Source organism: Peromyscus californicus, unplaced genomic scaffold (genome assembly GCF_007827085.1).
Source record: "Peromyscus californicus insignis strain IS unplaced genomic scaffold, ASM782708v3 Scaffold_8__1_contigs__length_139910024, whole genome shotgun sequence".
NCBI lineage: Eukaryota > Metazoa > Chordata > Mammalia > Rodentia > Cricetidae > Peromyscus > Peromyscus californicus.
This window is the reverse complement of record NW_026294606.1, coordinates 105,353,082-105,366,932: the sequence shown is the minus strand read 5'-3', so window position 1 is coordinate 105,366,932 and position 13,851 is coordinate 105,353,082. Positions and strand designations below refer to the sequence as shown.

General features: G+C 49.5%; 1 protein-coding gene across 1 annotated transcript; it reads right to left on the bottom strand.

Annotated features, from left to right (window-relative positions):
- Positions 1-12,556, bottom strand: LOC128104563 (dipeptidase 3-like). The gene is given in 12 exon segments (XM_052729507.1): positions 1-60; positions 539-629; positions 4,270-4,523; positions 6,209-6,344; positions 6,698-6,773; positions 9,264-9,348; positions 10,307-10,483; positions 10,591-10,660; positions 10,937-11,078; positions 11,160-11,289; positions 11,704-11,830; positions 12,186-12,556. Coding segments are annotated over 12 exon segments (1,635 nt in total). The 5' UTR covers positions 12,473-12,556.
- Positions 12,557-13,851: the final 1,295 nt, after the last annotated feature.

Below are 13,851 nucleotides of genomic sequence, written 5' to 3'. Positions count from 1 at the left end.
CTATCTGAGGCTCCTGTTGCCGTCGATGGCAGTGTGGATGCCTGGGATCTGGGTCCACACCTGGGGCCATGCGGGGGAGAGGGGGTGGTGTGGGGGTTTGAGGGCCATGCTGCTGTTGGGTCCTTGCACTGCCAACTGGGACTATGGTGACATCTGAGCCCAGGCTGCTGCCAAGGACCATGTTTGGGTCCACGGTTCAATCACAGCAGGGGTCTGTATTGATGTCCGTGGCACATAGCACCTGTAATGGCCACTCAGACGTCAGGGACCTGGGCCACCACCTAGGGCCAGGTCAGTGTCCAAGGGTTGAGTCTCTGCCAGGGCCATGCTGATCTGAGTAGCCTGTGCTACCACCCAGGGCCATGATGTCGTCCAGGCCTGGGCTGCTGCCGGGGGCCACGTCTGGGTCTGTGGCCCTGCTGCAGCTGTGGCCTGTGTTGATGTCTGTGGCTCCTGTTCCCACCGAAAGCAATGGGGATGGGACTGCACAGAGCTGGCCCCATCCACAGCACTAGGGAGAACTGTCTCTGTCCCTCACCAACTGCACCATTCTGGAGAGCAGGCCCTGCACCTCTCCAGGGCAGCACCGGAGAGCTGTTCCTGCTGGTGGGGGTGGGGGTGAGCCAGGCCTGAGAGTGGGAGAGCTAACCCCACACTCTGTCACTCAGGGGCATGGGCAAGGGAGAGATACCCGCCTTGCTCTTTGCCCCTCATCCCTTGCCACCTACTGCAGGTGGGAAAAGCTGGTCCTGGGGCCGTGAGAGTGGAAGAGCTGACCCTGACCCTCACGGGGTGCAGCACTCCGGAAGAGTGGGCCCTGCACCTTGCTGGAGCAGCATAGTAGCGCTGACCCTAGGGATGGAGGCGCAGGTGATCGGGCGCCTAGGATGTGTATGGGAGACCTGGCCCCACCCTTCATCTACCATATGGTGGAATGGGCAAGGAAGAGATGACCTCCCTCCTCCCCTGCCCCTTGCTGCCTGTGGTGGGTAGGAGAGCTGGCCCTGAGGTCATCAGAGTGGGAGAGTTGGCACTGCCCCCGACTGGCTGCAGTACTAAGGAGAGCAGGCCCTGCACCTCTCCAGCAGACCTGACAACAAAACTGATCCCATTGAGTGGAGCCAAGATGAACAGGGCTGGGGGGCATGAGGGCAGGAGGACTGACATATGGTGGCATGGGTCAGGGGAAAAAATGCACTCCCTCGTCTCGACCCTTGCCACCTGCGGCAGGTAAGAGAGCTGGCCCCAGGGCCATGAGGGTGGGAGAACTGTCCCTGCCCCCCACCAGCTGCAGCACACAGGAGAGTGGGCACGGCACCTCGCCTGGGCAGCACACTTGAGCTGACCCTGTTGGGAGTGTGAGAGCAGGAGAGCTGCCCCTGCCCCCTCTCCGGTATGCCACTGGATGGCAAAGGTAAGGGAAATATGCCTCCACCTCCACCCCTTGCCAACTACTTGTGACAGGTGAGAGAGCCATCCATGGAGGCATGAGGACCGAAGAGCTGGCCCTGACCTTCACTAACTGCAACACTTGGGAGAGTGGGCCCTGCCCCTCACCTGGGCAAAACAGTAGAGCTGGCCCTGGTAGTGTGAGTGCTGGTGAGCTGGACCCAAGAATGTGAGAGCAGGAGTACTGGCCCCTGCTCCTTGCTGTCTGCTACACTGGTAGCTGAGGCAATGCTGGAGAGCTCACCTGAGTGGTGACAATGAGGGAAAGCTGGCGGGTTGATCAACCCAGCTACCACCCAGGCCCAGAACTACAAGGTCGCCCATCCCAACACCCACCTCATCTATGGAGCATGTGAAGGGGACAAACCTACAAGTCCAAAGCTGCAGGAGCTCCATGACACAAGGCAACAAGAGGATATCCAAGAGGAGTCCTAGTGAGGGCCCAGTAGTGAGGGTGTAACGGAAGCCAGAGGCCTCGAACCAGACCAATGACCCATTGCAACAAACACTTACAAATAGCTATATGGGTTAAAGGGTATACTGTGTGACTCACTGAATTTTTGCTGCTGTGTTTTGGTTTTACTTTTACTTTTTGGATTGTTTGTTTGTTTGTTTGTTTTTTTGGCAGGGAGGTTGCAAGGGCACAGGGAGGGAAGCAAGGAGACGTGAGACGAGTGTGTTAGCATTTAGGCATCTGTATTGGCCTGCCCTTAGGGTCCTGACAGGATATACCTCAGCTGCAGCCACTGAGAGCATCTCCTGTGTGAATCGGCTATGTTTCCTTATAAAAGGCGGGCCTTGTACACCTCCTGTCTCTCTCTCCTTTCTCTTTCCTTTCCTCATCCCCAGGGACTGGTCCCTGTCCCCTTCTCTGCCCCTTCTCTTCCCTCCCCTCAATAAATCTCCTACGTGGGCCCTGTTGTATGGTGTGACTCCTTCCCACCATTTTAAAAATACAAGAGTGGGATCAGGATGTGAAATCCACAAAGAATGAATAAAAAGTTAAAAAAAAATTATTAGCCAGACATGGTGACATTCACCTTTAATCTCAGCACTCGGGAGGCGGAGGCAAGTGAATCTCTGTGAATTCCAGGCCAGCCTGGTCTACATTGAGAGTGCCAGGCAGGACAGGGCTATATAGTGAGACTTTGTCTCAAAAGTAAAACATTTATTTATGTGTATGAGTGCTGATTCACCTTCATGCGTGTCTGCACCATGTGCATGTTTGGTCCCTGAGGAAAGCAGAAGAAGGTTTAAGATCCCCTGGAGTTAGAGTTAAGGACAATTAACATGCCAGTATGTGGGGTGTTGGGAACTGAACTCATGTCCCCTGGAAGAGCAGCAAGTACTCTTAACTAACGAGCCCTTTCTCTAGCCTGTTTGTTTTGAGAAAGGATCTCGCTAAGTAGCCCAAACTGGCCTCAGACTTTTGATCTTTCTGCTTCTACCACGTCAGTGCTTTGGGAATTTTCTTATCAGATTGTCTGACTCCAGGCACAAACTGTCAGTTACACAGCTAAAGTGTCTCCCTGGCTGGGACTCATCTTCTCACTCTTTTGGCAGGATTTGGTAATAGTGCACAGAAGTTACTAATTTTAACAACTTACTCTCAATTGTTTCCTTTGCTCGTCCCGCTGTTTATGTCCAGTGTCTCTATATTCAGGCCAGAACTTTTCCCTACATCATCCTGTAGAAGTTTCTTGCTTTTTTAAGAAAGGGTCTTATGCCAGGTATGGTGGCACACAACTTTAATCCCAGGGTTTGGGAGGCAGAGGTAGGCAGATCTCTGGTAGTCCAAGGCCAGCCTGGTCTACAGACCAAGTTCCAGGGGACAGGCTCCAAAGCTACACAGAGAAACCCTGTCTCAAAAACAAACAAACAAACAACAACAAAAAAAGAAAGGGTCCTACTGGGTATCCCTAGTTGGCCTGGAACTCACTATATAGACAGGCCTGGCCTTGAATTTGTAGATGATCTTCTTGCATCTTAAGATTAGAGGTTTAGACGGGCGGTGGTGGCACATGCCTTTAATCCCAGCACTTGGGAGACAGAGGCAGGCAGATCTTTTTGAGTTCAAGGTCAGTCTGGTCTACAGAGCGAGATCCAGGAAAGGCGCAAAGCTACACAGAGAAACCCTGTCTCAAAAAACCTAAAAAAGATTAGAGGCTTGATGGTCACCATACCTAGACCAGGACTGATTCATTCATTCATTCTCATTCATTCTCTCTCTCTCTCTCTCTCTCTCTCTCTCTCTCTCTCTCTCTCTGAGAAAGTCTCACTATGTAGCCCTAGCTGGCCTAGAACTTTCTATTTAGACCAGGCTTGCCTCAAACCTCGAAGTTATAGAAATCTGCTTGCCTCTGTTTCCTGAGTGCTGCCAAACTGATTTTTATATGTAGTAAGGAAAACCAGAAAGGTAGGCTTGATGGCACATGCGCAAAATTCTAGTCCTTGGATGGCAGAGACAGGAGGATCACTTGAACCCAGGTGTTCCAGGCCAGCTAAGGCAATGTACAGAGATTTGCTCTCAAAAACAAAACAAACAAAGCCCTAAAACAAACAAAAACACAGCCTTTCACTGGGAACCTATTCACTGTCCCAGTGATCCTTGGTTACTTTGCTGTATGGGCTCCAGCTCTCAGGATAAGAATCTGGTGAGCTGTCTCCACTGGTCCAGAGGGCCACAGCGGTGGGTTCCCTCACCATGAGTCCTCTGACCCTAATCCCAAAGAAGAAAGGACAGGAACACTCGGCTCGATGTTTCAAATATTTATTCTAAACATAAGCTGGGGCCTGGGCAGTGGGGAGCGGAACTCTGACCTGTGGCCAGATCACCCAAACCAAAGGATGAGGGTTAGGGAAGTGATAGTCGCTATGAGGCCTGGAAGGGGACATGGCGGGGCTTTGGAGAACTTCCGAAGGACCTGATTAGGTGGCCGCTTGGTCACCTTCAAGTATGTGTTCTGGTGTTTTTCCTGGGGCTGAGGTTGGAGGTGGGAGTGGCAGGTGCTACTCAGCTGCCTGTCTGGAAACTTGACCTCCACAGGGCTCTGCCCCCTGCTCTTTTCTCTCACCTGTGGAAGGAGGAGTCAACAGTAAGACACTCCCACCCCTCCAATGCTCCACCAGTGAACCGCCTATGTGTGAAGGCCAATCTCTCTCTCTTTTTTTTTTTTTTTTTTTTTTTTTGTTTTTGGAAACAGGGTTTCTCTGTGTAGAACCTGATTGGCCTAGAACTCACATATCCATAGACCAGGCTGGCTTTGAATGCAGAGATCCACCTGCCTCTGCCTCCCAAATGCTGGGAATAAAGGCACGTGCCACCAGCACCAGCTAGTGATGGCCAATCCTAATTGTTGATTTGAGGACACTTGTAATCAAGTAAAACCCAAGCACCTGGACAATCCTGTAAGAGATTTTCTTTCTTCCTTCTTTTTTTTACATTGTTAATGACATTTTTATTTTATGTGCACTGGTGTTTTGCTTGCATGAATGTCTGTGTGAGAGATCTGTGAGATCCTTTGGAACTGGAGTTACAGACAGCTGTAGGCTGCCTTGTGGGTGCTGGGAATTGAACCTGGGTCCTCAGGAAGAGCAGTCAGTGCTCTGAACTGCTGAACGATCTCTATTACCTCCAGAAATTTTTCTTTTCTTTTCTTTTTGACTTTTCGAGACAGGGTTTCTCTGTGTAGCTTTGTGCCTTTCCTGGAACCCACTTGGTAGCCCAGGCTGGCCTCGAACTCACAGAGATCCGCCGGCCTCTGCCTCCCGAGTGCTGGGATTAAAGGCGTGCGCCACCACTGCCCGGCTCTTTTCTTTTTTTTTAACTTTAGTTTATTTCTTTTCTTTTAGGGCTTTTTTGTTTGTTTTGTTTTGTTTTTGTTTTGAGACAGGGTTTCTCTGTGTAGCCCTGGCTGTCCTGGATCTCGCTCTGTAGACCAGGCTGGCATTGAACTCACAGAAATCCACCCACCTCCCTCTGCCACCCAAGTGCTGGGATTAAAGGTATGTGCCATCACTGCCTGGTCAGAGATTTTCTTGATTGGATCATCTGAGGTAGGAAGACCTACCCCCTAAATCTTGGCCAACACTTTTTGGTGGCTGTCCAAATAAAAGAATATGGAAGATGATGTTTTCACTGTTTGCCTGCTTGCCCTCACGAGCTGGAGAGTTCATAATCCTGTTGCTGAGGCATTTTTTTCACTACTTCTTGAGGCTTTTTGTTTGGTTTGGTTTTTTTTTTTTTTTTCCCCCCGGGACAGAGTTTCTTTGTGTAGCTTTGGAGCCTATCCTGGAACTCACTTTGGAGACCAGGCTGGCCTCTGAACTCACAGAGATCCACCTGCCTCTGTCTCCCAGTGCTGGGATCAAAGGCGTGCACCACCACCGCCCGGCTTTTCCCTTCTTTGGGATTCTGATATAAACTGAAGATCAGCGCTCTCCAGGAATCTTCTGGGACTTCAGCCCTAGATGGAGACAGCTGAGACATCCAGTCTTGTGGACTGAACAAATACTCCATTCTTGGCCTTTCCATCAGGAGACAGCCATTGTTGGACTACCCAGACACTGCCTGTAATACATGCATTAATGTCCCACCCCAGGTGTATATATATATATATATATATATATATATATATATATATATATATATATATATATATATATATATTAAAAAAACTGTGTGTGTGTGTTCTCTATCAGTTCTGCTCCTTCAGAGAGGCATGACTAATACACTATCCCTTCCTTACAACCAGCAGACCTGTTCCACCTGTCCGAAGACCCGAAGCAGGTTTCCTCGAAGGACACCTTGCAGCTCCTGTTCACTCCAGCCCCGCCTCAGCAACTCCTCGATGAGCACTGGGTATGTAGACACGTCCTCCAGCCCCTGAGGGAACCTGTGCAAATACCCACGGTGAGACCTTGGCTCTGATCCTTGTCTAGTGCCTGCTGTCCCACCAGCCCCAGGCACATATGCCCACAATTTAGGGCCAAGTTATTTAGATTAGTGAACACAACTTTAGAAGTTTTTTATAGATAGAGTTCCTGTGGCTACACCCAGCTCACAACAGATCTTCTGGGCTGGGGAGTGGTGCATGAACAAGATTCCTTTAGCCTGGGAGTGGGGAGAGGAGACATGGGCTGGAGACCAGAGCATGTAGTGTAGAGATCTGAAGGATGTTGACTTTTGAATGGGGAACTAAGGCTTAAAACTTCTGCCGTTGCACCCCAGCCCAGGGGAAACACTCACCTTCCAGATCCATCATAGTTTCCACCAATCCCAATGAACTCAGAGCCAATGACTGTCTTGATGTGATCAAAATGATCTAGAAAGTAGAGGATGGTAGAAGAGTTAGCAATTGGGAGTACTTCTAATCTGAGCAGTTCAGTCCTGGCCAGTTACCCGGTTCACATCTGGGTGGCAGTGAAGAGCTGAGTTTATAGTCCCTGGAAGGTCTGCCATTGCCCAGCACGTGCTAGACTAGTAGAGCTGTCTGAGAGCCCTGGTGCTGCAGTTCAAGTCAGAACTGCACAGAGTTGAGGTATGTGTGGGGGCAGGGCAGAGAGATGGCTCTGTGGTTAAGGGCACTGGCTGCCCTTCCAGAGGACCTAGGTTCAATTCCTAGTAACCACATGGTGGCTCACAACTACCTGTTACTCCAGTTCCAGGGAACCTGACATTGTCTCTGGCCTCCAGATCTCCACGGGGCACCAGGGATGCACATGGTACACAGACATACATGTAGGGGAAATACCCATAAACATTTTGTTTGTTTGGTTGGTTGGTTGATTTTTTTTTTTTGAGACAGGGTTTCTCTGTGTAGTTTTGGTGCCTGTCCTGGATCTCACTCTGTACACCAGGCTGGCCTCGAACTCACAGAGATCTGCCTGGCTCTGCCTCCCCAGTGCTGGGATCAAAGGCGTGCACCACTACTGCTTGGCTTTTTTTGTTTTTGTTTTTTAAAATTAAATCAGCAGCCCTCCTATACACAAATGATAAAAGGGCTGAGAAAGAAATCAGAGAAACATCACCCTTTACAATAGCCACAAATAATATAAAATAACTTGGAATAACACTAACTAAACAAGTGAAGGACCTGTTTGATAAGAACTTTAAGTCTTAAAGTTGAACAAGATATCAGAAAATGGAAGGATTGCCCATGCTCATGGATAGGTAGGATTAACATAGTAAAAATGGCAATCTTACCAAAAGCAATCTACAGATTCAATGCAATACCCATCAAAATCCCAACACAATTCTTCACAGACTAGGAAAGAACAATACTCAACTTCATATGGAAAAACAAAAGACCCAGGATAGCTAAAACAATCCTGTACAATAAAGCAACCTCTGGAGGCATCACCATCCCTGACCTCAAGCTCTACTATAGAGCTATAGTAATAAAAACAGCTTGGTACTGGTATAAAAACTGACATACAGACCAATGGAATCGAATTGAAGACCCTGACATTAATCCACGTACATATGAACACCTGATTTTTGACAAAGAAGCCAAAACTATACAATGGAAAAAAGAAAGTATCTTCAACAAATGGTGCTGGCATAACTGGATGTCAATATGTAAAAGATTGCAAATAGATCCATATCTGTCAGCATGCACAAAACTCAAGTCCAAGTGGATCAAAAACCTCAACATAAATCCAGTTACACTTAACTAGATAGAAGAGAAAGTAGGAAGTACTCTTGAACGCATTGGCACAGGAGATCAATTCCTAAATATAACACCAGTAGCACAGACACTGAGAGCAACAATTAATAAATGGGACCTCTTGAAACTGAGAAGCTTTTGTAGGGCAAAAGACACGGTCAATAAGACAAAAAGACAGCCTACAGAATGGGAAAAGACCTTCACCAACTCCACATCTGACAGAGGACTGATCTCCAAGGTACATAAAGAACTCAAGAAACTAGACATCAAAATACTGAACAATCCAATTTTAAAATGGGCTAAAGAGCTAAACAGAGAATTCTCAAAAGAAGAATTACAAATGGCTGAAAGGCATTTAAAGAAATGCTCAACATCCTTAGTCATCAGAGAAATGCAAATCAAAACAACTCTGAGATACCACCTTACACCTGTCAAAATGGCTATGATCAAAAACACTAATGACAGTCTATGTTGGAGAGGATGCAGAGCAAGGGGAACACGCCTCCACTGTTGGTGGGAGTGCAAACTTGTACAACCATTGTGGAAATCAGTATGGTAATTTTCTCAGAAAACTGGGAATCGATCTACCTCAAGACCCAGCCATACCACTCTTGGGCATATACCCAAGGAATGCTCAATCATACCACAAACATACATGCTCAACTATATTCATAGCAGCATTATTTGTAAGAGCCAGAACCTGGAAACAACTTAGATGCCCGTCAACTGAAGAATGGATTAAGAAAATGTGGTACATATACACAATGGAGTACTATTCAGAAGAGAAAAACAATGACAGCATGAAATTTGCAGGCAAATGGATGGAACTAGAAAATATCATCCTGAGTGAGGTAAGCCAGACCTAGAAAGACAAACATGGTATGTACTCACTCATAAGTGGATACTAGATATAAAGCAAAGAACAGTCAGACTGCAACCCACAGAACCAGGGAGGCTACCTAGCAGGGAGGACCCTAGGATGACTGTGGCTTATAATAAGTTTTGGCTGTACCCAATCACTGGGCAAGCTTTAGTGAAACATTTCACTATTAGGATAAGAATCTGTACTGTATCAAGCTGATAATAGAAAAATAAACAAATAAAAATGAAAAGAAGAGGAGGAGGAGGAGTTGAGGTGGGACTTACCTGCCACAGTGGACACATTAGCAAGCAGACTGCACTGCAGCACCCCCATGGACAGTGTCACCATCACGATGCCACCATTCTTTTTCTGGAGGGACAGATAAAGGGACAGTCAGTCCAGCCCCACTGGACTGCTAGTGTGCTTCCCTTACTGGGGGGACCCCTGCAGGACAGCAATCCAGAAGAACCTTCTCTTCTGAGTTTGGGGGTCCCTGGGTGAAACTGATTTGGACCTGGGTTCCAGAGATGAAGGAATGTTAATCAGCCTGACAGCTTTCTTTACTTAGGGTCAAAACTCCCAGTCAGACCTGGTGGTGCATGCCTATAAGCCCAGCCCTTGGGAGGCTGAGGCAGAGGTATTACAAGGTCCAGGTCAGACAGGACTATTTATGTAAGAAGCCCTACCACAAACAAACAAACACGACTCTTCCATTCCTTTTTGGATTTGTGAGGTAGGATTTTGCTATGCAGCACAGACTGGCCTCAACTCATGATCCTCCTACCTCCACATCTCACGTGCTAAGGCTGTAGTCATGTGCCATCATGCTTGGCTTTAAGACCCTCAAGATAGTCAAATGTACTGGCACATGCCTTAAATCCTAGCAACTGGGAGGCAGAGGCAGGCATAGCTCTGCAAGTTCAAGGCCATCCTGGTCGACATATTGAGTTCTAGGGAACCCAGAATCAAATAATGAGACCCTGTCTCCAAAAAATGGAAAAAACCTGGGCAGTGGTGGTGTATACCTTTATCCCAGCACTTGGTAGGCAGAGGCAGGTAGATCTCCATGAGTTTGAGGCCACCCTGTCCTACATAGCAAGTTCTAGGCAGCTAAAGCCTCACATGGAACCCTCTCTTGAAAAAAAAAAAAAGAAGAAGAAAGAAAGAAAGAAAAGGCCAGGCATGGTGGCACACGCCTTTAATCCCAGCACTTGGGAGGCAGAGGCAGGCGGATCTCTGTGAATTTGAGGCCAGCCTGGGCTACAGAGTACACTTCATCTCTAAGTGTACTTAGTCTGATGTTTTGAGGGCCCAGGTGGCTACTCACCAGAAGCTGCAGGATGTCATCAGGAACATTCAGCAAACTGTCGCACACAGCTCTAGCTGCTGAGTGGGAGAAGATCACAGGAGCCTGAGACACCTGCAGGGTCCGCTTCACTAAGGTGTCTGAGGCATGAGACAAGTCTATCATCATGCCCAGGCGGTTCATTTCTTCGACCACTTTCTGCAGGGATAATTGGGTTTGGGAGGGAGCAGAGGGTGTCATGGTGCAAAGGTGGGTGCAAGTATCTGCAGAAAACACACAGGGCGGGGAATGGCAGGAGTCCGCACCTCACCAAAGCTTGTCAAGCCGCTGATGTTAGTGTAGAAGGTGTGTCTCAACTTTGTGGCACTCTCTGCCCTGCAAGACAGGCAAGAGAAAGCACATCTTGCTGGCTATAGCATGGCTATCAGTGACTGGAGGTGGGGGTGGGGGCTCTGTTTATCTATCCCACATCTAGAACAGATGAGGACCAGGGCCAGCTACTTTGTGGAAGTATGAGGGACCTGCTGGGAGACCAGCCTCCCCCAGGGGACCATTGTATCTTCATTTCTTCCGTCAGGCCCATGCCATGGAGAGAAGTTTCCTCACCACACTGTCCACCGCCACGCCACCGGAGCCAGGCACTCTGCTCACCAGGGTGTGCTGCAGGTGAAGGTGAGCGTCAGGTAACGCACTCCGAGCTGGTAGAAACTGCGCAACACCGAGAGGCTAGTGTCCAGTGAGTGACCTCCTTCTACACCGACGAGGCAGGCCAGCTTCTGAGTGTTCTTCAGACCTAGAAACGGGCCGTGAGTCACACAACCACATGCGAAGGAAAGAGCCACCGGTGTCAATCCCAGGCTATGTCCCAGCTCACCTTTAGTCGAGGTCACAAGCTCCAGCTCAGGGTAAGCAGCGCACATTCGGTGAATGAGGTCGATCTGTTCCAGGGCAAGGCGCACAGCATCCCGGTCCTGGGTTTGGCATGGGATGTAGGCTGACCAGAACTAGAGGTAGGTCCAGAGGGCCACAATGAAGCCAGTATGGTCTCCAAACCCTTGGGCCCACCATTCCTGCCTCAGCCCCTCCAGGACCCATTTAACTCAACGGCTCCCCATAGTATCCTCATGACTATTAAATGCTTGGCAGCCAGTGAACAAGGTGTGGACCAATGACATACAGCTGTCTGTCCATGATTCTGTGTGAATGTCCCAGGCAAGGCTATTCTATCGTTTGTCGTTCTGAACCCCAACCTCCACACTCACCGGGGATTTTCTGGTTGTTTTCTATGTATTTCCACTGAACCTGAGCATCTGTGCACCTCACCTGTGTTGGCCTTCAAAGTCCTTATACACCCTTCCTTGTGTTTGCATGACGGTTGCTGTGGTCCCAACACTCCCGTTACTGTACCACTGTGTTACCTGGGCACCAACAAGGCCATCTCGAAGCCTATCCAAGCTGGTCTGGCCATTGGTGAAATTGCGCAGATTCACATCCTGCAGCTTGTTCTGGAAACGTTCTCTCAGGAGCAGAGGCAGGTCGTTATGGCTGGAGAGGTTGTGGTCAGTGTGAGCGCATGGCCTCCAGGTCAGGACAGGAGCTTCAGCCCGGTCTTGTCTCCCCCCACCGTCTCACAAATATGGACCTCCCCTCCCCCGCCCTCCATCCCACCATCAATAGCCTAGGGGTAAGCTTAGCCCTCTTTTGTTTTTGTTGTTGTTGTTGTTTTTTCGAGACAGGGTTTCTCTGTGAAACAGTCCTGGCACTGTCTCAGTAGCCCAGGCTGGCCTTGAACTCACAGAGATCCTCCTGCCTCTGCCTCCGGGGTGCTGGGATTAAAGGCGTGTGCCACCACCGCCTGGCAAGCTTAGCCCTCGTAGGCCCCACACCCGCACACACGCACCCGTCCACAAGCGGGAAGGCTCGCATCAGGGCCCGGGCTTGCTCTCGAAGGCGAGGGTCACTGGTTGCGCCCGGTGTGGTGGAGGCGTTGGGAGTGCCTGCAGTGGTATTGGTCCTGGAGGCCCCCGGCGTGGTCAGAACGCTGGGGGAGCTCGGAGTGGTCTGGGTGCAGGTTACCCACAGAGGCGGAACCAGAAGCAGCATCCCCAGCAGGCACAGCCAGTGCCCGAGAGGCCGCAGGCCGAGCGCGCGGGGACCCTCAACCCCCGCGGGCTGCATGTTGCTCATTCTCGGTCTCAAGAGCCTGAGAAGGGCAGGGATAGGGCAGAGGGTGACAATGGGGGTTCGGACCTTCGATTCAGGGTCCCTAGGACGCGGCCTCGCTCGGAAAAGCTTCCAGTCACACGGCTGTGCAACGGACGCTCTGGAACTTTCCACGCCTAGAAGCGCAGTCGCTAGAGGGCACCACCGCCCTTCCGCTCCCCCAAATGGAAGGGCGCCCCCTTGGGCCTGGCGGGTCTCTGCTTGCTGCTTGCATCTGCTCGCTCACTGCTCCTGGTTTCTGGCTGAGTTGAAGGAGGAGGAAGAAGACTAGTGGGGAACAGCAGGCAGGGGTCTAGGAATCTAACTAATCTCACCCCGCTAGCCAGACGTATGTGTATTAGCGCCCGAAAGTGCCCTACCCTCAATGGGGTCAAATATTCCATATTAGGCTAAGCACCGTTTTGAGTAGTAAATTAGATCTGTGTGGGTTTTGCTAGGTTTTAATCTTGTTTTTGTGGTGAGGTCTCACTATGTTGCCGGGGGCTGGTCTGGAACTCCTGAACTCAAGCTACCGACAGTATGCGTACTGTCATCTAGGGAGTACACCCGCCACTAACAGAACTATTGCCTAGCTGGGTGTGTAATCACAGCAGTCAGAAGGTGAAGGCAGGACTGTGAGTGTGAAGCCAGTTTGGGCTATATAGCAATATCCTGCATGGGGTGGTGGTGGGGGGCACATACATAGCCATGCATAGTAGCTCACATCCGTAATCCCAGCACTTAGAAGATTGAGGCATGAGGATTTCAGAGCATTCAAGGCCAACCTGGGCCATACAGAATCCCAGGGCGGGCTGAACTATAGAGTAAGACCCTATTTCAAACCAAGCAACAACAAACAAACACAGGATTCTCTGTTGAGGAACCTGTGTCTGCATTTGACTGTAGTTAACCTTTTCCTAAACATCCCTCTCCCTCCCAAAACGCCTCTTTCAATATACACTAAAACTACTTCTTAATAAATTTCTAGGGCTGGAGAGGTGGCTCAGTGGTTGAGAGCACTGTCTTCTCTTCTAGAGGTCCTGAGTTCAATTCTCAGCAATCACATGGTGGCTCACAACCATCTATAGTGGGATCTGATGCCCTCTTCTGGTATGCAGGAATATATGCAGACAAAGCACTCATACATATAAAATACATAAACAAAATAACAACAACAACAATAATAATCAATTTCTGCTGTTCTCATAAAGAAAGTGAAGGGCATCACTGAGTGCCGGCACTTGCTGTGCCACAGACTACCTAAGTTCTGTGCCCATATCTCATTTTTAAAAGAGCCAGATGCAGTGGCATGTGTCTGTAACCCCAGCAACCCTGCAGGAGGATGGGACGCCGACACAGAATCT